This window comes from Amphibalanus amphitrite, unplaced genomic scaffold (genome assembly GCF_019059575.1).
Source record: "Amphibalanus amphitrite isolate SeventyFive unplaced genomic scaffold, NRLGWU_Aamphi_draft 000178F_arrow, whole genome shotgun sequence".
Classification (NCBI taxonomy): Eukaryota; Metazoa; Arthropoda; class Thecostraca; order Balanomorpha; family Balanidae; genus Amphibalanus; species Amphibalanus amphitrite.
The window spans coordinates 384018-409177 of NW_024881673.1; the positions used below are offsets into that span (position 1 = coordinate 384018).

The 25160-nt window shown below is 47.3% G+C and overlaps 1 protein-coding gene across 1 annotated transcript in view; it reads right to left on the reverse strand.

The window, feature by feature from the left end:
• Positions 1-354: 354 nt before the first annotated feature.
• The window catches only part of LOC122383970 (nuclear pore complex protein NUP62-like), a 43641-nt gene continuing 18835 nt past the window's right edge, over positions 355-25160 (reverse strand). Inside the window, exons 4-5 of the mRNA XM_043370875.1 lie at positions 11508-12389; positions 355-381 (exon numbers count right to left, since the gene is read on the reverse strand). Of these exons, the coding sequence (XP_043226810.1) occupies positions 355-381; positions 11508-12389 (909 nt within the window). The remainder of the gene's footprint in view (positions 382-11507; positions 12390-25160) is intronic.

A 25160-nucleotide genomic window follows, 5' to 3' on the forward strand; every position in this document is an offset into this window, starting at 1 on the left:
CCACGGCGTGTTGACCTAATATGGTCAAAGGTTCATGCCCTGCGGGTATGCTCTGCGGCCAGCTGGCCCACTGATTGAGCCACAGCACCGGGTCGCGGAAAGGTTTCGATAGGTATCTGAATTGGAGAGTGGAGACCGTTAGCTTGAACTTGAGTGTAGTCGCTCTAGGTTTGAGATGCCGTATCACTGCACCGTTTTTGAAAAGGGGAGAATTATTCAGTTGAGTGATGAGGGTAGGGAGTAGGGAGATGAGGGACTGATGAGGTCAATACATTTACCTATTTTTGATATAATGATATTAAAATTTTATAAAATATATCATTATGAAACGACAAAAAAAATCAAGGAAAACGTTTAATCTGCGCCGGGCCGGTGCTCTATCTGTAACACAACAGGCGGTTTTAGGAGGGGGCGGTTTTACGCCCCCCCCCCCCGTCTAACTCGACTCCTGAGCGTCGTAGAGACAAGCGGTAGGCGGCGTTCGAAAGAGCGATAAAAAACGTTTTTACTTCTGATACTTTTTCTTAAATAGCTTTTGATCCAGACAAGATAAAGGATCGATTCGAACGTCATCGTTCTTAGCTTGTCAAAGCGCATCGAAAGCTATATCATGTGACCTCGAAAGGTCAAGTTGAAAATTTGACCTAAGGTCAAGGTCATGACCTGACTGAAATAGGTCATGTTGCATATCATTCGATCCGCATTGATCAGACAAACATGATAAACGTCGAACGGAGTCTCTATTTCTATTCACTCAAAAGTTATTGCAGAAAACCCCCGCTGGTGACCTCAGGTGACCTCGGATGACCTAGCGACACCTTCCAAAGGTCACCGGTGACATCTTTCGGTAGAATGACCACCAGGGACCTGCAACACCATGATCCTGAATATATTGTGTGGATCGGGTGGCATTCAGATGAAGTTGAAATTTATCCCATTGACTTATAATGGGGAGGTTGTGAGGTTGACCTGACCTCAGGTCATAGATAAAAAAAAAATCCGAGACATACATTTTGTGGATATTGTCACCCTTACTAACTCCTGAAAGTTTCATATCGATCGGTCAACAGTTGTAGCTTTGGTGCAAGTTCAAACTTTTTGTGACGTTAGGTCACTCAAACCGACCTGTTGACCTGACCTTAAGTCATATAAGGTCAAAATTCGCACACAGTATGCGCAATAGATGGAAAAACAGGTATGCAAAATTTGGTGACGCTGCACGCCGCCGTTTTTCGGCTATCTGCGAAAAACCTGGGGGGGGGGGGCGCAAATCGCCCCCCCCCCCGGCCCGGCGCAGGTTAAGATTTTCAGTAGATATGGCTTAACGCCTTCCCGTTAATGCCAAAAAAATGAAAAAAGTTTTTGCTTTATCAAAAAATAACCGGTCATAATTCGATTAAATATTTCTCTTGCGCTAATCATCATATCACCAAGCATTCGATCGTATCAAGAGCAACCATCTTAATTTTTAGGTCAGCGACCCCTGTTGAAACACCAGATAATCCTTTGATAGCTCATAGCACTCAGTCTACAATTTACACGGCGCATGAAAGCACAGCCATCATTAGACCATCGCGCTGCCCTCACATTCGTTAGATTCCTAACGCATCCGCTTGCTCGCCTCTCCCGGCCAGACCCGCCGGAGCACCCGGCGGCGAGGCCGTCCAGTGCTGGTCTGCGGTCACTCTCCAGCCGGCCGCTGTGTAGCTCCGCCCCCCGCGCGTGACGTCACAGGGCCGCCAGAGCCGCCAGGGCAGCTGGGGTGTGGGCTCAGCCAACTATCGAATCCATACCGTAGCGCCACTTGGCGGCCGGGAAAGATACATATTTGACCGACTATACTCTTTGTAAGGTCCGATCATGAAACCACGATTTCATGTGCTTGGGATAGTTTTAGATCATTACGGCGCCAAAATAACAGCTTTTGTATTTCCCCCATTGACTTATAATGGTGAGGTCACGTGACCGACCTGACCTCATGTGACATTTAGGCTAAATCCGAGATATACAAGTTGTGAGACCTCTGAAGGATACTACGTCCTGTAAGTTTTATCTTCCTGTGAAAGTTCCTCTGGCACTGAGGGCGTTGCAAAGTTGCAACATCTGAGGACCTCGCAGAGGCTCATTTATGACGTCATAGGTCAGTGACCTGACCTGACCTGAAAACGCAGTTGAGGTCAAAAGATCCAACTTGAATAAAAGATTAGGTATGCCAAGTTTCAGCTGTCTACCCTAAGCGAGTTTTAAGCTATCGCGAAAAGCCCTATTAGGCGGCACCCGCCCTACCCCTTCTGGGCCGACGAGGGTTAACCCTCGCCGGACCTATTGGTTTTCTACATACGCGCCGGCCGAGGGGGGGGGGCGGGTACGACCCCCCCTCGCCGTTTCGCCCCTGGTGGAGCTAGCGCGTCGCGGAAAAAACGAGCGTGTGCGCCGTTACGAGACGCAGAGATTGGTACCCTATTTTAAGGTCCTAGGTCAACCGGTGACCTCTGAGGTCAGGTCAAGTGCCCCAAGGTACGGTTCAGTTTTTGGTGAATAACTTCGCAAAAAACGGCCACAGAGCGCCGATTTTGGCAGCATCGTGTTCGTCTTGCTCAGGCGCGTCGAATGATATACTTTTTGTCCGGGTCAGGTCAACTTGGGGTGTTGACCTCAGGTCAAGGTCAGGTCAGCACCCCCAGGTCACGAAGTTGGTCGAAAGAGGTCATGTCGCATATCATTCGATTCGGCAGGTCTTCCTGAGTCCATTGGTGGCTTTCCCGACTCGCTAGCTCAATTTGATCAAGAGTTATTGACGAAAAACTAATATGACCTTGATGACGTCATAAATGACGTCACGCAAGGTCAACATTGCAAAAGTGACGCATCTAACCTTGCAAGGAGTGCATCAAATCACGATTCTGTGTGCTTGAGATAGTTGGAGATCGTTCCCGGCGCCAGAATAGCAGTTTTCATTTTTCCCCATTGACTTATAATGGTGAGGTCACGAAAATGACCTGACCTCATATGACCTTTAGGAAAAATCCGAGATATACAAGTTGTGGGACTCATAATGGATACTAGATCCTGCAAGTTTCATTTCCCTGTGACATCTCCTCTGGCAGTGAGGGCGTTGCGAAGTTGCGACATATGAAGACCGTGCAGAGGTTCACTTATGACGTCATAGGTCAGTGACCTGACCTGACCCAAAAATGCGTTTGGTGTCAGAAGATGCGGCTTTGATCAAAGGTCAGGTATGCCAAGTTTCAGCTTTCTATCGCCAGCGTGTTCGGAGCTATCGCGAAAAAACCCTATGGGGGGGCGGCACCCGCCCCCCCCCCTCGGCCGGCGAGGGTTAATGTACTAGTTCATGTACACGTATGCGCAGATATAGTATCATCTCAGCTAAAATATATCTCTGATTCATGTTCGACACATTCTAGTGTTGTTACAAAAATTAACTCATTATATTTCCAATTCATTTGACTATTAAGCCTGACGAATATTTATTTTTCAAAAAATAGGGGCCTTCTTCAAAATGGAAATTTTTCAGATTTCGGGGGCCACACCATCGGATTCCTCGCAAAATTTTGGTCCAGAAAACACTAAAATTGGAAATTGGTATTTTCAAAAGTTATTTACCGTCTGTTGGGGCAATGTGGCTCGCTCGTAACAAGAAACATCCGACGATGCCTGAAATTGATAGCAAGTTCGAATTCAGGGCAGCAAAATACCCCGAAAAGGCCTACAAGTGCAAGAAGTCATTATAGGTCAATCGAGGTCACTGACCTTACCTTGACCTTTAGTAACCTTCAAAATGTCAACGGACATTGTGCCAATGTCAAATCAGCCAGTTGTGATTCTAAAACAATCCATCAGTGTGTCAGGTCAGTCGGCATCTATACCAATGTGAAGCAATCTCAAATTTAGCGTAAATCTGGCTGGAGGTTGTTCCCTTTATGACGTCATAACTCCGTGACCTGACATGACCTTGACAAAAACAAAAAGTTGCGCAAAGGATGCCCCAAAGGGTACTGAAAATTTGAGCAGGCTATCTGAAACGGTTCGGCGTGTAGCTAAGAAAAACCTCAGGGGGGGTTGCACCAAACCCCCTCCCCACATGGGCGAGGGTTAACCCTCGCCCTGGCGGGGGGGGGGTCGATGCGACCCCCCCTAAGGTTTTTCGAAGATAGCGTAAAAACGGCGGCACGCAGCGCCGCCAAATTTGGCACCTATGGGGCAACCTTTTCACATCACATATGACCTGAAAATTTCAGGTCCGGGTGACCTTGGGTCAAGTCACCAGGTCAGAAAAACCGGTACAAGGTCATGGTCGAATTTCAATTTTCTTTTTGCACCTGTCCAACTCACAGTTTTGGACTGATTTCCTTTAACCCTCGCCGGCCGAGGGGCGGGGGGGGGGGCGGGTGCCGCCCCCCCATAGGGTTTTTCGCGATAGCTCCGAACACGCTGGCGATAGAGAGCTGAAACTTGGCATACCTGACCTTTGATCCAAGCCGCATCTTTTGACACCAACCGCATTTTTGGGTCAGGTCAGGTCACTGACCTATGACGTCATAGGTGAACCTCTGCACGGTCTTCAGATGTCGCAACTTCGCAACGCCCTCACTGCCAGAGGAGATGTCACAGGGAAATGAAACTTGCAGGATCTAGTATCCATTATGAGTCCCACAACTTGTATATCTCGGATTTTCCTAAAGGTCATATGAGGTCAGGTCATTTTCGTGACCTCACCATTATAACTCAATGGGGAAAAATGAAAACTGCTATTCTGTCGCCGGGAACGATCTCCAACTATCTCAAGCACACAGAATCGTGATTTTATGCACTCCTTGCAAGGTTAAATGCGTCACTTTTGCAATGTTGACCTTGCGTGACGTCATTTATGACGTCATCAAGGTCATATTAGTTTTTCGTCAATAACTCTTGATCAAATTGAGCTAGCGAGTCGGAAAAGCCACCAATGGACTCAGGAAGACCTGCCGAATCGAATGATATGCGACATGACCTCTTTCGACCAACTTCGTGACCTGGGGGTGCTGACCTGACCTTAACCTGAGGTCAACACCCCAAGTTGACCTGGCCCGGACAAAAAGTATATCATTCGACGCGCCTGAGCGAGACGAACACGATGCTGTCAAAATCGGCGCTCTGCGGCCGTTTTTTGCGAAGTTATTCACCAAAAAACTGAACCGTACCTTGGGGCACTTGACCTGACCTCAGAGGTCACCGGTTGACCCAGGACCTTAAAATCGGGTACCAATCTCTGCGTCTCGTAACGGCGCACACGCTCGTTTTTTCCGCGACGCGCTAGCTCCACCAGGGGCGAAACGGCGAGGGGGGGTCGTACCCGCCCCCCCCCCCCCCCCTCGGCCGGCGCGTATGTAGAAAACCAATAGGTCCGGCGAGGGTTAAACTTTCAGGATGTGCTAGGTTCACCGAGTTGTATAACATATAGTTCGTTTTTTTGAGGTCACTGACCTGAGGTCAGTTAGAGGTCATTACGTCGTAATGTTCAGCCTATGGGAAAATACTAAATTCGGAAAATACTGGAGATATCCGCTTCGTTCTATCACTTTTGTGCTTTGAAACTACAGTACTTAACAGCAGGTGACTTGGTGCTTCTTTGTTTGGTGTACATATCCATGGGTCAGGTCAAATGAGGTCAACTGAGGTCAAATTACGTTTTTGCCAATAACTTGGCACATAATGACGCTAGAGCTTAAAAAATGGTATCATTGTGTTCCTGATGATCAGCCGAATCGAATTAAATGCGATATGATGCAATTTGGTTAACTTGAAATTAATCTATTAACCCATTTACGCCCTTCGTTGCGTTTTCGCAACACAAGCAAGCGTCGACGTGATCAAATCTTGAGAAGTGTGTAAAGGCGTCTCACCGATGAGACAAGTTTCAGCGCGTTAAGCATGGTTGTGCGCATGATGCTACGCAGTTACAAGTCTGTGCGGCCGGTAACTTACCGTCCAGAGCTCCCAGAGGGAAGTCGAAGGTCCCGTCAGTGATGACGTCATGAAAACCAAAATAAGTAGATTAAGTGATTAATTATATCGTAATGAATAATGTGTGAACATATTCTGCAGAGTCCCTACAATAGCTAGAATATGCATTTTATTAACAAATTATGCTGCAAATAGGGTTTGTGACTATTTTCAAATATGACTACAGTCGTGTTGCGGTAACGCAACGTTGGGCACATCGGAAAGACAGGGGTGTTGCGAAAACGCAACGAGGGGCAAATTGGCAGGGCAGCGGAAGTATAGGAACATCAAATAGACTTCACTTGAGATACGGTGTGGGTTCTTTCCTTCTCTCCCCAATCTTCCTCCCTCTCTTCCACGCTCCCCCAACTCTCTCTCCTTCCCCCCTCTCTCTCTCTCTCTCTCTCTCTCTCTCTCTCTCTCTCTCTCTCTCTCTCTCTCTCTCTCGTTTTGTAGTCGTGAGGGACGTGTAGGTATGTAAAGTGCCAGGTGCATTTGCACGTGAATGTTGCGACACGTTTCACGTTAACTCACTTAAACAGCTATCAAACACTCATTTCTTTTTCTCTCACAGATTATTGGGCTGTTCACTATCTGCAATGGGTTTTCGAGCATCTGAAAATCGCATGGTAGGAAAAGGACCTGCATCAAACGGTCGGCGATGCTAACGGAGCTGAGAGATAGCGAGGTACTTTGAAAATTGGATCTACTATGTACCTACTAAATAATGGGGACGTAGTCTGGTATCAGACGACAGATAGGCATTGTCATTCTCTGGATACAATCCGCTGACCCTTACGTTAGAAAAGATAACTCCCAGAGTCGGCAAGTGTGGGATATGCCCCCTCGGGGGGGGGGGGGCAACAGACACCCCTTCGGCAAGGGTGATGAGGGCGTCTGGGAAAATAAAAGTTTATTTTTAGAATTCATGGTTTGCACGGATTGATAAGGTGGTTGATGTGAAGCATTGTTTGTTTGTTTACTGAGGGTAGGCCTGTCTAATCAGACCATTTTAGAGCTAGAAGCGTTATTGGAATTAGGGAAAACATTGGTCTGAGCGGGCATGGTGAATCGTCGAGGCTGAGCCCATCCATCCAGGCCACCCATGAACCAGCCCCACCCCCCTTCCCAAGCACTTACTGCATCCGGCTACAGACCTGTGCTCCTATGGGAGCTGCTCGAATGCGATATAGTTGCCCGTCCAGCTCGAAACAGGGGTTGAGGCATGGAGGAGACTATCCTACTCAACCCCTGTTTACTCAACCCCTGTTTCTACTATCCTGAAGATGGAAAGGACGGATTAACGGAACACTTGGAAAGTGTGAACTGCGTCGAATCACTGGTCTGCCCTGGCATTGTCTCGAGAGAGTGGTTACAAGTGAAGGTCGCTGAGAGTGGGACAATGAAAATTTTGTATTAGGTGTAAAAGTGATAAAATGGGTCCTGGGAGACACTTTAACCCGCGCCCCAGTGGCGGTCTCAGCCAACTTCGCCCTAGTGAGGGGGGGCATATGTTACCACCCACCTCTAACTAAAAAACTAAGAGGGCTAGAAAGACGCGGTAAAAAGCAGTCGATAGCTCTCAATGCGTACGTTTGAAAGTATTTCAGTCATTTTTCACCTTAGAGCAATATTGGGGTCACCAGAGGTCATCAAAGGTCAAAATTTGCCAATTGTCATTATATTTTTCAGAAAACATGCCGCTATCTCAGGAACTATGGTAGCTAGAATAACGCAGGGAAAAGCAATCGATAGCTTTTGAACTCTTCTTTTGAAAAGGTCATTATCAATATTGACCTCAGGTCAACGGTTTGGCCTCCAGAGGGCAAAAAGTCCAAAAATAGTTGTTTTTACGAAAAGTGTTTTTCGACAATAACTTACGACTAAAAAAAGCCACGACATTTCTATTGCCAGAATCGTGTTCCTCTCGCCGAGACGCGTCGAATGAACTATAATTTGACCTTGAAAGGTCAAGTTGAAAATTTGACCTCAGGTCAAGGTCATGACCTTACCGGAAAAGGTCATGTTGCATATCAGTCGATGCGTCTCAACAAGGCAAACACAGTGAGACCATCCCCAGCGTTCTATCTCTTTCCAATCGCGAGTTATTGGCAAAAAACTGTTTGTAGCCTCAAGTGACCTCGGATGACCTGTCTAGAGGATATCAGCAAAAATGACACCTTGGTCATCACGAGTGGACTAAATCATTGTGATTCTGAAATATTTGGACTGTTCCGATGCGTACACACGGATCTAGAGGCATTTTCATTTTTCTCCATTGACTTGTAATGGAAAGGTTTCGCCACTGACCTGACCTTAGGTCACGGATATAAAAAATCCGAGATAAACAAATTGTAGACGCCTATAACAGCATGCAATCCACCAAGTTTGAAACCTTTCTGACAAACACTGCAGGCTGAACATGATTGCAAACTTTTTTTTTAGGCTTGGTCAGTTAACTTGACCTGGTGACCTGACCTGACATGACCTGGGGTCAAAATTTCACACATTGTCAAAAATTGATGTACCGAAAGGTACCCCAAGCGGCGCGGCGCTACGCGCCGCGGTTTTTTATTCACACGCAAAAAACGCGACAGGGTGGTAACATATGCCCCCCCCACTGGGGCGAAGGTTAAGCCGAGTTGTTATGACGCGCTACGCCTTACGCGGGTAATTTGTGAAGCCGGATAGGTTCATTTTTTTTGCTAAGAGTAGGCATGACTACCCTGCATTTGAATTTAACTTTACTCCCAGGAGGGTGGTTAACCCGCGCGGGGCTGGGGTCTCCAGCCGAACGCGCGGGGCTGGGGGGGGGTAAATTTTACCCCCCCTGTTATCTCCCGAACTAATGGTCCGATTTGGAAAATTCAAACGCCAATCGAAAGCTCTCATCACGAACTACTAAAAACATGTACTTAATTTAAAGTTTGAGGTCAAGGTCAAGGTCAGGTCAAGGGTACAAATTGCAAGTTTCTACAGTATTGGCCTTGCACCGTAGTTGCCGAAGAATGGAGTCATGGACTGAGACTGATCGCCCAAAACGTGTTCTTAGGCTACCAAGACAATATTAGTTGCATACAATATCATTCAGAGGTCAAGGTCAAGGTCAGGTCAGGTCAGGTCAGGTCACCAAAAAACAAAATATAGAAAAGGGCATGTGCGACACATGTTTTATGGGTCATTTTACTCATAGAATTCAATAGGCACACTCAATAAGTGATATGGACCACCTCTGGATGAATTGCAGGTCGAGGTCAGGTCAAGGTCAGGTCAAGTGAGGTCAAATTTTGAAGTTGGTTGTTAAGGCCTAAAATGGTGTCTATCTGATGCAGTTTTTCACGGCGAATCGAATGGTGCTATTTTTGTTTCCGTACGAGATCTAGAACTTCCAAAAAAGTCATTTTTCAAAAATTTGTGTGTCGTGACGTCATAAAATTTTGAATAACTCCCACATTTTTGAACCGATTCTTCTAAAATTTGGTATGTAGGTGCACATAGACCACTTCTCTGACATATATTCCGGTTTTTTCGATAGACTCAAAATTTTGGATTTTATAATGATTTTCCGAAAAAAATCAGTTTTTTGAAAAAAATTTAGGCCAAAATCCAAAATTTCAAAAAACCGAGATAGCCATTTGATAGACAAAGTAAAATTACGTATAACCTTTTTTGTTACGTCTTGATTCCTTTAAAAATGAAGATGTTAGCGGCGTTTGAACTTTTGCCGTTTTTGAGGCGAAAATGGCGAACATGACGTCACTAAAACGTCAATTTCTCAAAAATTTTCCGACGGATTTCGCTCAAATTTTCAGGGAAGGTGTCAAATTGATGTAAGAAAAGGTACTGAAAGTTTGGCGGCGCTGCGCGCCGCCGTTTTTGAGATATTGCAAAAATTCGCGAGGGGGGGTAAAATTTACCCCCCCCCCAGCCCCGCGCGGGTTAACAATGGTATTGCGGATAGGCGCTTAGGCGAGGCACAGATTTACTCCCAATCCTCGGTTAAATTGTTTTCTGTTTGGGGTTCTCATATGAGAGGGTAATGGGCTAATGGCTCTGTCTAGCTTCCAAAAAGAAAGCACCGCCCAGGGTACGTGCCAACCACTAGGTACTTTAAATGGACAATTGTTGTTGATAATTACCGTTTGTTGCCATCTCCCCGTTCGCGAACCCTTAAGTTATGCTCTCTCATTCAGGCTCTTAGGCGGGTAATAAAGCATGAGGGATGTGGGTTCCGCATTCTCCAGCAATATTTGTCAACAGTTGGTGAATTATATGTTAAAACAAACTAGCATATACGGCGGTTTAGTGTACTTTATGTCCGTCTGATGTGCCCGTCGTAGCGTTTTCGCAACGCTGATGGCGCCCGGTGTGCCCTTCGTTGCGATTTCGCAACGCACGTTTTTTTACATTTTTCTCGAAAAACTTTTGCTGCCGGCAAAAATTATTTTCGATTCCATGCAAGGCCCTGGTAGAAGCGTAACATATCTTGATTTCATCATTTTCATGATAGTCAATATTCCTGGGCATAAATGGGTTAATTTAAGTTTACTTAAAATTCAAGAAAAACTTTAATTACACTTAATCGAGCTAAAAAGTATATCATTCGACGCACCTTGACGTGCTGAGTTCACTGGTGCTTTTCTTTTTGCTCTATCTTAATTAGATCAAAAGTTATAAGCGAAAAACTTTTGACCTGTTTTTAGCGAAATTTTTACATTTATACCCCCAAAACCCCCTAAATATTGACCTAGAGCAACCAAATTTGGACAGGGGCGAGAACTCCAGGGGCTCACCTACCTATCAAATTTGGTGTTTCTAGGTGCCATAGGAGCCAATTGCGAGGGAGGGTCGATGCAACCCCCCCCCTGCCAGGCCGTGTTATGAAAATGCCCTGCCAGGGCATGGGTTAAATAACGGTGTTGAGTGTAAACTATTGCGTAGATGTCGGACATCTTTGGACAAATGGCTGGCTTGGACATTTTTGGACAAACGGTCGACGTAAGCATTGGACATTGGACAGACATTGGACACATGTTTTCTAAAATAGACATCCCTAGTTCGGAGCCTCACCCATTGGTCGGGGCCGGGGTGGCCGCAGCGCCGGCACCAGTCGATCCAGTGGCGGCGGCCGGTGGTGCTGACGGGGCCGGGGTGGCCGCAGCGCCGGCACCAGTCGATCCAGTGGCGGCGGCCGGTGGTGCTGACGGGGCCGGGGTGGCCGCAGCGCCGGCACCAGTCGATCCAGTGGCGGCGGCCGGTGGTGCTGACGGGGCCGGGGTGGCCGCAGCGCCGGCACCAGTCGATCCAGTGGCGGCGGCCGGTGGTGCTGACGGGGCCGGGGTGGCCGCAGCGCCGGCACCACTCGATCCAGTGGCGGCGGCCGGTGGTGCTGACGGGGCCGGGGTGGCCGCAGCGCCGGCATCAGTCGATCCAGTGGCGGCGGCCGGTGGTGCTGACGGGGCCGGGGTGGCCGCAGCGCCGGCACCAGTCGATCCAGTGGCGGCGGCCGGTGGTGCTGACGGGGCCGGGGTGGCCGCAGCGCCGGCACCAGTCGATCCAGTGGCGGCGGCCGGTGGTGCTGACGGGGCCGAGCCAGAGCTTGCCGGCTCAGGCGCCTTGGGGGCGGACGGCTTGGCCGGAGTAGGTGGCTTGGCCGCGGCGCCGCTCTCGCTGGAGGCCGGCTTAGACGCGGCGCTACCGAACGACGGCCATCCACCGAACACTGAGGAGCCGGAGCCGAAGGGAGACGACTGGGCACCAGAGGCCAAACCAAAGCCGCCGAACAGAGAGGCGGGCTTGGAGTCAGTCCCGGAGCCGCCGAATATCTGGTCTTCTTTGGATGTCTTGTCGCCGGTGGTCGCCCCACCGAAGAGAGATGCAGCTTTGTCAGTTCCCTTTCCTCCGAACACCGATGGGGTACCAAAGATGGACGTGGTTTTGGTTTCGGAAGAGGGCGTTCCTGCGAAAATAGACGCAGGTTTGGTTTCAGTTGACGACGCTCCTCCGGAGTTCGAAGTTGTCTTGTTACCCGATGAACCTCCAAATATTGACGTGGTCTTTGTGTCCGTTGCCGCCGCTCCTCCGAAGATCGAGGATCCAGACTTGTCGGCGTCGCCGCCGAATGAGAATTTGAACGGCGACGAGGCTGCGGACGACACGCCGAGCTCGAACGTGGCCTTGGGAGTCGCCTCGACGACCTTACCCTGGTCGACGCCGAACGCAAACGGGGCAGTCTTGAAATGGAAGGAGCTGTTGGGGGTGGCCGCTCCGGCGCCGGCGGCGGGGGCAGAGGTCACGACGCTGGAGGTGGTGGTACTGGAGACCGCGGCGCCAGAGCCAGAGGTCGAGCTGACAGGTCCCTCCTCCGTGGTGTTCTCGCCCCTTGCCTGCGATGGAAACCGGTGCAGGGGCGGCTTTAGTTCAGACATCCAGTTGAACACATCAGTAATTGAACACATGAAAATACAATATAAAATAAAGGAACAATGACAAGGCCAAGGGAACACTTAGCCCTCGCTGGACCTTTTATATTTTCTACATACTCGCACGTGCCGGCCGATGGAAGGGGGGGTACGAACCCCCTCGGCGTTATGCCCCTGATGGAGCTCAAGAGCGTTGCGGAAAAAACGAGCGTGTGCACTGTTACCATACGCAGTAAATGATACCCGATTATAAGTTCGCGCCCCGCTGGGGGTCCTGGATTTCCACGCCCTGCTGGGGAAGGGGGGGCTCCCCCAGCACTCACCGCACCCGGCTACGGGCGGTGCTCGGCTTACGGACAATCCCGCATGGGATAAAGTTGCCCGTCCAGCCCGGATCAGGCGGTTGCGGCGTGGAGGAGAAGGATTTGAATATCCTGAGGATGGAAACGATGGAACGATGGAACGATGGAACGGTGCGGATATCGATGGAGGCATATATAGCCACTATAAGCTGAACATTCCATGAGCAAGGTTAGCAGGCGAACTGGCGACGAAATGGAGAGTGTGGTACTTTCATCTGGGCAGACAATAGTGATGGACAGAGTGGGGCGAGAAACTATTAGCCACGTGCCTCCTGCCTCGGGCATGGTGTGTCAAAAGTGGAAATAGCTGCATGGCTTTAGTTCGCCAGCCTTGTCAATAGATGGCAGTACCACAATATGGGCACCGGATCGTGCAATTGACGTCAAATTTTCGTTATCTGCTAAGAATTGAATGGCAGATCTTTTCATGCAAGAATCAAGTAAATCGGTACACAACTTTTCTAGCAACAGATATATGAAGTCAAACACCCTGCCAGAGCGGCGGCGCGGCGGCCGGCGGCAGCCGTTACGCGCCGCCTGGGAGACTGGCGGCGCTGAACGGTTCCGAATTCGCCCTGCACTAAAACCTGTCAACTGCTTGGAATAGTTATTATAGCAAAATTTTCATTCAAGTGAGGAATAACCAAGGACAGGAAGTATGTATGCTTGTGTGCGTACTATGTAAGCCAAGAAACTGCATTAGCAGATACTCGCTAATATTAGATCCAGCCAAGTCCAAACGCATTCCAGGTGATGTGTTTCTGATGGGTCAACAATATTTATCGTTCTAGGGCGGATACAGTTTTAACAATGCAAAAAATATTTTTGCACAGCTCTATTCCTTGAATAATTCTCTCATGGGTGTAACTTTGTATACTTTCGCGGTCCCATGTGGGACCCCAATGCGAACATTTGGGACCCCAATTGTCATTTTGGGACCCCAATAGTGGAGGCCCCCGAGACGCACCAGCTACTTTGCAAACGGAGGTCCGATGCTCATATAAAAGGTTCTCTGTTTAAATAGGAGGCCCCTTAAGGGGCCTTCTTTGCCTCCGATTTGTCCAATTGGACAAATCGGAGGCCCTTTTGGACAAATAGGAGGCCCCCTGAACAAGTAGGAGGCCCCCTGAACAAGTAGGAGGCCCCCTGAACAAGTAGGAGGCCCCCCGGAAAACAGGAGGCCCCCTGGAGAAATAGGAGGCTCTCTGGACAAGCAGGAGGCCTCCTGGACAAATAGGAGGCCCTAGACAAATAAGAGGCCCCTAGACAAATAGTAAGCCCCATGGACAAATAGGAGGCCCTCTGTACAAAAAAGAAGCCCCTGAACAAATCGGAGGCCCCATGGACAAGTAGGAGGCCCTCTGTACAAATAGGAGGCCCCCTGCAAAATAGGAGGCCCCCTGGACAAATAGGAGGTCCTAGACCTAGACAAACAGGAGGCCCCTTTCACATAAGGAGGCCCCCTGGACAAATAGGAGGCCCCATGGACAAGTAGGAGGCCCTCTGTACAAATAGGAGACCCCCCTGCAAAAATAGGAGGCCCCCTGGACAAATAGAAGGTCCTAGACCTAGACAAACAGGAGGCCCCTTTTACAAAAGGAGGCCCTCTGGACAAATAGGAGGCCCTTTTCACAAAAGGAGGCCCCCTGGACAATTAGGAGGCCCCCTGAACAAGGAGGCCCCCTGGATAAAGAGGAGGCCCCCTAAAAATAGGAGCCCTCTGGATAAATAGGAGGCCGCTTGGAAAATAAGAGGCTACTTTAACCAATAGGAGGCCCCCTGGACAAATAAGAGGCCCCCTGAACACGTAGGAGGCACGCTGGACAAATAGGAGGCCTCTTGGGCAAAGAGGCCCCCTAGAAAAATATGTAACAGGTTCCTTGGACAAATAGGAGGACCCCTGGACAGATATGGGACCTCTTGAACAAATAGGAGGCTCCATGGACAAGTAGGAGCTAGAGGACCTCTGTACGAATGGGAGGCCCCCTGGACAAATACAAGGCTCCCTTAACCCGCGCCCTGGTGTGGGTCTGAGCCACCTTCGCCCTGGTGGGGGGGGCCAAAATGACCCCCCCCGTCTAACTCGAAAACGAAGAGGGCTAGGAAGACGCGGAAAAAAGCAAACGAAAGCCCATAACAAGTACGTTCGAAAGTATTTCGGTCATTTTTTCGCTAAGGTCAATATTGAGGTCGCTAGAGGTCATCATAGGTCAAATTTCAGTGTTTTCGGTGTTGCCGGACATATTCCGCTGTAGCTCGGAAACTAGAAGAGCTAGAGAGCCGCGGAAAAAAGCAATCGATAGCTCTTTTCAAGCTCTTTCGCCAAGGTTCGTCAGATTTGGCCTCAGCTCAACGGTTTGGCCTACAGAGGTCATGCAAGGTCAACTTGGCAAATTTCGTTGAAAATGTTTTTAACTATAGCATGCATTCACGAGAAAATAGAGAAACGATTCATGCACCATCGTGCTTGGCTCGTCGAGACGCGTCGAATGATATATAGTTTGACCTCGAAAGGTCATTTTGAAAATTTGACCTCAGGTCAAGGTCATGACCTTACCGAAATAGGTCATGCTGCATATCATTCGATCCGCATTGACGAGACAAACACGATAAACGTCGAACGGAGTCTCTATCTCTATTCAATAACAAGTAAGTGCAGAAAAACCGCTGGTGACCTCTGGTGACCAGGGAGATGACCTAGCGTGACCTCAGCGAGGTCACAAGCAAATGGTTTCACATGGGCTGTGATTTGCTGACCCAAGACACTTCAATAACGAAATATAGGAACAATCACGCCCGATTTAGCTGAAAAACAACTACTTTTCGATTCTCCCATTGACTTATAATGGGGAGCAGCGATGACCTTACCTGACCTTAGGTCACATTTATAAAAAATCCGAGATAGCCATTTTGTAGAGCTGGGTGACATCTTCAAGTACTGTAAATTTTACATCGATCGGATAAAAGCTGTGCCTTTGAGAGAGCTTTGAACTTTTTTAGAGGTGGTGTCAGTTTTGGTGACCTTGTGACCTGACCTGACCTGACCCGAACCCCCCAAAAAAGGACATGATGTAAAAATGTTGAATAAACAGCTATACAAAGTTTCAGGGCGCTAACTCAAGTGGTTTCTGAGTTATCGCTGAAAAACCACAGGGGGGGCCAAAATGGCCCCCCCCCACCAGGGCGAAGGTTAACAAAAAGGAGTCCCTTAACCCGCGCCCCGTAGGGCTACCGGCGGACCCTACCACCCGTAGGGGGGGCCGTTTCGGCCCCCCCTAAGATCTCGGAAAGTTACCGGCCGATTTTCAAAATTCAAACAGCGTTCGATAGCCCCACCCGGGAACTACCTTGTGACCAAATATCATTGACCTAGGTCAAACCGATGACGTCACAGGTCAGGTCAAAGGTCAGATTTTCACCGTTCACAGGCAATTCAAGAAATGTGCTGTGAAAGCGAGTAAATTGGTAATTTATTGAAAACCATCGATGGTACATTGTTCGTCAAACACATACTTTGCTATCTGAGGTCACTGATACCAGGTCAGGTCACAGCGAGGTCAGGTCACCGGGGGTCACAATATGAATGTGTCGTGTGATACATGTTTTATGGTCCATTTTACATGACAAATGCGATTATGTGGGTTAGGCAGCCTTTGGGGCCAGCCTAGGTCACGTTTTGGTGAAGGTCAGGTCAAGGTCAGGTCAAATTAGGTCAAATTTCAAATTTGATATTTTTGCATAAAATGGGTATCGATTCGATGCAGCTCGTCACGGGGAGTCTAATGGTGGTCTTCGTTTTGCTCTACGAGTTCTAGAATTGCCAAAAATTGAGTTTGAAAATTTGACATCATCATTTTTGAACAGTTTTTTCGCTATAACTTGGCCAAAAAACGAGCTATCGATCTGAAATTTAGTATGTAGATAGAAGACGGTAGGCACTATCACATATATTCCGTTTTTTTTCGAAACTCAAAAAACTTTTTGGATTTTTTGGCGAATATATCCAAAAAATGTTTTTTTGATTTTTGGGGGTCAAAACTCAAAAATTTCAAAAATTAAAGATAGCAGTTTTGTAGCCCTGTTAATTCTACACCTTTTATGTCTTGATCATTTTTCTGTATCTTCAAATCTGTAGTCCTGACAGGTCTTCTCGCGAAGGTCTTTTTCGGTCGAAAATGACAGAACATGACGTCACTCTGACGTCATTTGTGGCCAACCTATCATAGTCTCTGGAAAACATTTTTGGTCACAATGTGTAAAATTGATGCCCGGAGGGGTCCTGAAAGTTTGGTGGCGATATCTCCAGCCGTTTAGGAGATATCGACCGAAAAGGACAGGGGGGGGCCGTTTCGGCCCCCCCCCCCCCCCACGGGGCGCGGGTTAAAAAAGGAGGCCCTGGGACAAGTAGGAGACCCTTGGACAAGTAGGAGGCCCTGCACAAATATGAGACCCCTAGTCGAACAAAAGACCCCTGGATAAACAGGAGGCCTCCTGGACAAATAGGAGGCCCAATAGACGAATAGGAGGCCGCTTGGACAAATAGGAGGCGCCGTTGACCAATAGGAGGCCCCCTAGACAAACAGGAGGCCCTCTGTAACAGTAGGAGGCTCTCTGTACGTACAAGAGACCGACGCTCGACCTGTAGAAGCTTAGCTGTATGTACACTAGGAGGCTCTCTGTGCAAGTAGTCGAAGTAGGAGGCTCTCTGTACTGTACCTACAATTACAAATAAGAGGCCCCCTGGGCAACTTAGATGCAATGCAACACAGATCGGAGGTCACCTATAAAAAAGGCGGGACTCTGTTGGAATACCTGATTTAACCTGCGCGGGGCTGGGGTCTCCAGCCGAACGCGCGGGGCTGGGGGGGGGTAAATTTTACCCCCCCTGTTATCTCCCGAACTAATGGTCCGATTTGGAAAATTCAAACGCCAATCGAAAGCTCTCATCACGAACTACTAAAAACATGTACTTAATTTAAAGTTTGAGGTCAAGGTCAAGGTCAGGTCAAGGGTACAAATTGCAAGTTTCTACAGTATCGGCCTTGCACCGTAGTTGCCGAAAAATGGAGTCATGGACTGAGACTGATCGCCCAAAACGTGTTCTTAGGCTACCAAGACAATATTCGTTGCATACAATATCATTCAGAGGTCAAGGTCAAGGTCAGGTCAGGTCAGGTCAGGTCACCAAAAAACAAAATATAGAAAAGGGCATGTGCGACACATGTTTTATGGGTCATTTTACTCATAGAATTCAATAGGCACACTCAATAAGTGATATGGACCACCTCTGGATGAATTTCAGGTCGAGGTCAGGTCAAGGTCAGGTCAAGTGAGGTCAAATTTTGAAGTTGGTTGTTAAGGCCTAAAAAGGTGTCTATCTGATGCAGTTTTTCACGACGAATCGAATGGTGCTATTTTTGTTTCCGTACGAGGTCTAGAACTTCCAAAAAAGTCATTTTTCAAAAATTTTGTGTGTCGTGACGTCATAAAATTTTGAATAAATCCCACATTTTTGAACCGATTCTTCTAAAATTTGGTATGTAGGTGCACATAGACCACTTCTCTGACATATATTCCGGTTTTTTCGATAAACTCAAAATTTTGGATTTTATAATGATTTTGCCAAAAAAGTCAGTTTTTTGAAAAAATTTAGGCCAAAATCCAAAATTTTCAAAAAAACCGAGATAGCCATTTGATAGACAAAGTAAAATTACGTATAACCTTTTTTGTTACGTCTTGATTCCTTTAAAAATGAAGATGTTAGCGGCGTTTGAACTTTTGCCGTTTTTGAGGCGAAAATGGCGAACATGACGTCACTAAAACGTCAATTTCTCAAAAATTTTCCGACGGATTTCGCTCAAATTTTCAGGGAACGTGTCAAATTGATGTAAGAAAAGGTACTGAAAGTTTGGCGGCGCTGCGCGCCGCCGTTTTTGAGATATCGCAAAAATTCGCGAGGGGGGGTAAAATTTACCCCCCCCAGCCCCGCGCGGGTTAATAAATTATTTTTCTGATATTCAAATTACTTAGATAGGTAATCCTCGTCCGCACATGGGGGGGGGGGGCAGTGGTTGCCACACCCAACCCCCCCCGCCCTAGGTAGTTTTTCTGCTCTGCACTAAACATTTTGATTGCTAGAAGTCGGATGTTTCGTATAGCTGCTGCTCTATCCTTTTTTAGCGTCCACTGAAAATTTAACCCGCGCCCTGCTTGGGGGGTGTTTGAACACCCCCCTTGTGGTTTTTCGCGAATATCTCAAAAACGGCGGCGCGGAGCGCCGCCGTTTTTGGTACACCTTATCATACATCAATTCTACACATGTTGTAAAAATTTCAGACTAAGGTCATTCAAGGTCAGGTCACCAGGTCACTTAAAGTGACCTCACCTCATAAAAAGTTTCAATGTCTGCCATAGCTACATTGAGTGACCGATCGCTTTGAAACTTTCAGCGATTGATGGGGGTAACAGTATCTATAAAATGTATATCTCGGAATTTTTATATCGGTGACCTAAGGTCAGGTGAATTTTGCGACCTCCCCATTATAAGTCAATGGGAGAAAATTGAAATGCGCCTCTTTTGTACGAAAGACATTATAAACACTCCCAAACACTGAATTACAAGTGGTTTAGACAAACTGAACATGAAAATGGTGTCCGTGACCCCTGTTTATGCCCTGAGGTCATCTCAGGTCACGAATGGTGTCTAACAGTTTTTCGCAAATAACTTTTGATAGAGGCATGCTAGAGCGGTGAAAACGCCTTAGATGTGTTCAGCTCGACGATACGGATCGACTGATATGCAACATGACCATTTCCGGTCAGGTCATGACCTTGACCTGAGGTCAAATTTTCAAGTTGACCTTTCAAGGTCAAGTTATAGTTCATTCGATGCGTCTTGACGAGAGGAACACGATGCTGGTAAAAGTAAGCTCGTGTAAGGCTTGGGTCAAAAGTTATTGCAGAAAAAACTGTTTCCGAAAAAATCGGCTATTTTTGCAGTTTTTGCCCCCTGCAGGCAAAACCGTTGACGCTAGGTCAAATCTGAGAGAATTACTCAGAAAGAGCATTAATAGGGCTATCGAATGCGCTTTTCCGTGACGCTGTAGCTCTATTGGTTCCCGAGTTCTGCGTTGGCTTCCTGGAAATTGTCGACATTCGACCTGAAAGTCGGCGAAATTTTGCCTTCAATGACCTCTGGTGATCTGACCTTTGACCTGACCAAAAAAGTTACCGAAGTGATTTCGTCATTTTTTTCTGGCGTTCTTTCGAACGCCGCCTTCCGCGTATCGCTACGTGGCCCAGGAGCCGAGTTAGAAGGGGGGGGGGTGTTCAAACACCCCCCCCAGCAGTGCGTGGAAATCCAGGACCCCCAGCCGGGCGCGGGTTAAAGTTTCTGTGGTTTTTGGTTTCGGAGATATGACCTTATTCTTCAGGTAATGTCAAAAATGACAAATACCCAAAATCTTGCGTTGGCGTTGGGTCTTGTGAGCTTTTGACACCTTGATTTCGGCCTTTTTTGTCAGTCTTACCTCCCACATATGGAACATGTTGTTCAATGATGTAGAGATGCCAGGGTCAGGGTCAAGGTCAACCTAGGTCGTCTAAAAATATTGCGTTTTAGGCAAGCTGAATTTACTTTCGTGAAGTTTCTTTGACTGTATTTTTGGTAAAAGCTTCTCAGATCATGATCTCATGTAATATGGACATTGGACACATTCACAATCGGTGCACAATCAGCATACACACAGACACACACACACACATACAAACACATGTCATTGGCCTTGAGCTAACTTGACCTGAAATGACCACAGCCAGCAAAAACCTAGTCGGATAGTGTGACAAAGAGGTTCTAGCTGGCTTGGCACCACAATACGGCAGCGTCATCGGTATATGATGAGCAGCGCACGTTATATTCCAACGGACGCTAACCGGAGGCCGGCTCTATAAAGGGTCGGCCGGCCGGCCGGGCGCGCGGCTCGCCACCCTATCACGGTGACGGGTCGCGGGCCCGGCCGGCGGCCTGGGGCATCGCCCCATCGGCGTCGGATAGGCGTGTAATTCGCGGGGCGATGCGGGGCGGGACGGGATCCCTCGGTGCTCCCACCATATGTTTGAACCTTTGTTGCGCTAGAACTGTACATGAGTGACAGGATGATACATGAATGAATTATGTGTGTGTAATGCGCAATGCCTACACTAGCACAGTACATGAGTGACAAGAAGACAAAAAAAAAAAATTCCAACGGGCAACGGTGACCCCAAACAGCAACATTCTTTAGTTTGACCTGACCTGGAAGGTCAATGACTGACCTGATGAGGTAAAATTGGTATCATTGGATTCGTCTCTTCCCAAAGAATCTGTTGCTCTTGACCGCAAGGCTTAAAATCTTGTAAGAAAAAATTGTGGTGATGTAGAATAAGATACCTACACAAGCAGCAGGCCAACCCATCATATACCGATGACGCTGCCGTATTAGTGCCAAGCCAGCTAGAACAGCTCTTTGTCACACTATCCGACTAATTTGCTGGCTGTGGTCATTTCACGTCAAGTTAGGTCAAGGTCAATGATATGTGTTTGTATGTCTGTGTATGTACTGATGTGCGCACAGATCGGTTTGTGTGTCCCTATTACACTTGATCATGAACTGAGAAGCTTTTACTAAACATACAGTCAAAGAAATTTCACGAAAAGTTAACCCGCGCCCTGGTGGGGTCTGTTTATAACGCGACCTGTTGGGGGGGGGGGCTATTTTTTGCCCCCCCCCTCGTATCTCCGAAACTACTGGACGGATCCGCAAATTTCAAACGGCGTTCGAAAGGCCTGTCAAATTTGTCGAAGGAAACCAAATTTTATTGACCTCGGGATCACCGATGACGTCACAGGTCAGGTCAAAGATGAAATGTTTCACCGTTCACGGGTCTTCTAGGGAATGCGCTATAACACCGAGGAAAACGCATTTTGTCGGGAATCAGCGATAGGGCGTCAGTTGCCTAGTAGATATGTTGCTGTTAGAGGTCACTGGTCATACCAGGTCAGGTCACAGGTCAGGTCACCAAAGGTCACCAAGGGTCACCACATGAACCCAACTTTACTAAGGTTGTGCGATGCATGTTTTATGGCCAGTTTTTCATTTCCAACTCAATGGTGTTGGTTATAAGACCATCAGGTACGGTTTAGGTCACTTTCTGGTGGAGGTCAGGTCAAGGTCAGGTCAAAAAAGGTCAAATTTCAAAGTTGATATTTTTGCATAAAATGGGTATTGATTCGATGCAGCTCGTCACGGGGAGTCTAATGGTGGTCTTTGTTTTGCGCTACGAGGTCTAAAATTGCTGAAAATTGAGTTTGAAAATTTGACGTCATCAATTTTGAACAGTTTTTTCGCTATAACTTGGCCGAAAAAAGAGGTATCGATCTCAAATTTGGTATGTAGATAGAAGGCGGTAGGTACTATCACATATATTCCGTTTTTTTTTCGAAATTCAAGAAACTTTTTGGATTTTTTGGCTATTATATTCAAAAAAATTTTTTTTTTGATTTTTGTAGGTCAAAACCCAAAAATTTCAAAAATCCGAGATAGCAGTTTTGTAGCCCTGTCTATTCTACAGCTTTTATGTTCGTATCATGTTTCTGTATTTGCAAAGCTATAGGCCTGACAGCTCTTCCCGCGAAACCCTTTTTTGGGTCGAAAACGGCAGAACATGACGTCACTCTGACGTCATTTACGGCCAACCTATCATAGCCTTTGGAAAAATTTTTGGTCACAATGTGTAAAATTGATGTCCGGGAGGGTACTGAAAGTTTGGTGACGATCGGCGCAGTGGTTCTGGAGATATATCGAAAAGTCTGGAGGGGGGGGGGGCAAAAAATAGCCCCCCCCCACCAGGTCGCGGGTTAATTCAGCTTGCCTAAAGCGCAATAATTTTAGATGACCTAGGTTGACCTTGACCCTGACCCTGACATCTGTACATCGCAGAACAACATGTTCAATGATAGGTGGGAGGTAAGACTGGCAAAAAAAAGCCGAAATCAGCGTGTCAAAAGCTCACAAGGCCCATAGCCATCGCAAGATATTGGGTATTCGTCATTTAGGACATGACATGACCTGAAGAACAAGGTCATATCTTCAAACCCAAAAGCCACAGAAACTTGAAATTTTCAATGGACGCTGAGAAAAGATAGAAAAGCAGCTATACAAAAAAAATCAGGTTTCTAGCTTTAAAAATGTTAAGTGTAGAGCAGAAAAACTAACTTGGGGGTGGCGACCCTCCCCCCAGGTGCGGGCGAAGGTTAACCCTCACACTTTCTGGGGTCGGCTTACGGCTAGATTCCTTGCGCAATACTGTGCCGTTAATGTTTTTCTATAATAAAGGCATTGTGTTTTATTGTCAATAGTGAAAAAGCCAGAAACTTTCGTCGATTTCGGATGCCGCGGGGGATATTTACATACAATGTCACCCTGCTGGCCTGAATCCACCAGTAGGGTCAGGTGACCTACCATTTCTTTATCAATATTCAAAAAAATAAATAATGGCATCAGAGCTGTGACGAAAAATAAGTGGCCTAAATCCGATGAGAAAACTGGATTTGGGGGTACCCCAGGTTTGGCTTCTGAGCCTCTGGTCCCCCAATGAAAATTTCTTAGAAGAGGCCCTGGCGTGGTTCGTAAATTACCGCTTCCGCAATTGGAGGCCCCCACTAAATGGAGGCCCCCTTGGACGTTTGGTACCCCAATGGTGATGTCAAAGTTTCACCCATGAATTCTCTTCAACGCCTCATTCCTAGTTAAGCGAATTAGCCCACCCTGGTTGAATAAATAAGGCGATTTCGCCACAAAGTCGGGGAAAACCGACCGAAAACGGCCGCGCTCAACGTTAATTTGGGCATGCAGACTCTTAACCCGCGCCCCGTTGGGCTCTGCCGAGCAACGCGCCCGGTTGGGGGGGGGCCATTTTGGCCCCCCCCCCCCTAAGATCTCGAGAACCACGCAACATAGCGACAAGCGGTAAACGGCGTTGGATAGCCCCAACGGGGAACTACCTTGTGACCCAATTTTATTGACCTAGGTCAAACCGATGACGTCACAGGTCAGGTCAAAGGTCCAATTTTCACCGTTTACAGGCACTTCAAGAAATGCGTTGTAAAATCGAGTAAAATGCATTTCATTGAAAATAATCGATGGGGAAATGTTCTTCAAACACATATTTTGCTATTTGAGGTCACTGATACCAGGTCAGGTCACAGAGGTCAGGTCACGGGGAGGTCACAATATGAAAGTGTCGTGTGATACATGTTTTATGGTCCATTTTACATGACAAATGCGATTATATGGGTCAGGCAGCCTTTGGGGCCAGCTTAGATCACGTGATGGTCAAGGTCAGGTCAAGGTCAGGTCAAGGTCAGGTCAAATTAGGTCAAATTTCAAAGTTAATATTTTTGCATAAAATGGGTATGGAATCGATGCAGCTCGACACGGGGAGTTCAATGGTGGTTTTTGTTTTGCCGTACAAGGTCTAGAATTGCTAAAAATTGAGTTCAAAAATTTGACGTCATCATTTTTGAACAGTTTTTTTCGCTATAACTTGGCCAAAAAACGAGATATCGATCTGAAATTTGGTATGTATATAGAAGAGCGCTGGGACTATCACATATATTCCGGTTTTTTTTCAAAATTCGGAAAAATTTTGGATTTTTTCAAAGTTTTTCTAAAAAAATCAATTTTTTGAATTTTTTTTGGGTCAAAAACCAAAAATTTTGAAAATCCGAGATAGCAGTTTTGTAGCGCAACCTTTTGTCTACTAGACCATATAAAGAACTTTGAAATTGCTTGATAACTGTAGATTTGGTGAGCGTTTCAAGATTGCATGTTTTTTGCTCATTTTTGCTCGAACATGACCTCAGTTTGACCTCAATAACTCCTGACCTAAGGTGACCTAAGGCTTGAAATTTGGTGTGAAGGTGTCAAATTGATGCCCGGGAAGGTACTGAAAATTTGGCGGCGCTGCGCGCCGCCTTTTTTTGCTATTCAGGAAAAACCACAGGGGGGGGGGCCAAAATGCCCCCCCCCAACGGGGCGAGGGTTAAAAACTTGCATTGGGCCGTGGGCGGGTAGGGTTTCCCAGGTATTGGCTCCAAAACACCGTATTCGGCTCCCGAATACGTCCAAGTGACCCGCCTCGTTCCTAGTTAAGCTCTAATTAGATCAAGTGATTCATAGGGAGCGAAAAAAACGACAAAAAACATTAATTTCCCTATGGCGGCGGGCTGCCGGGCTGCCAGACGGCGCACCGGCTATTTCCACTTTTGACACACCATGGAAAGGCAGTGAGCCCTTGGGGGCATCGTTCGTAGCTGGCTGACGGTTTGTGTTCT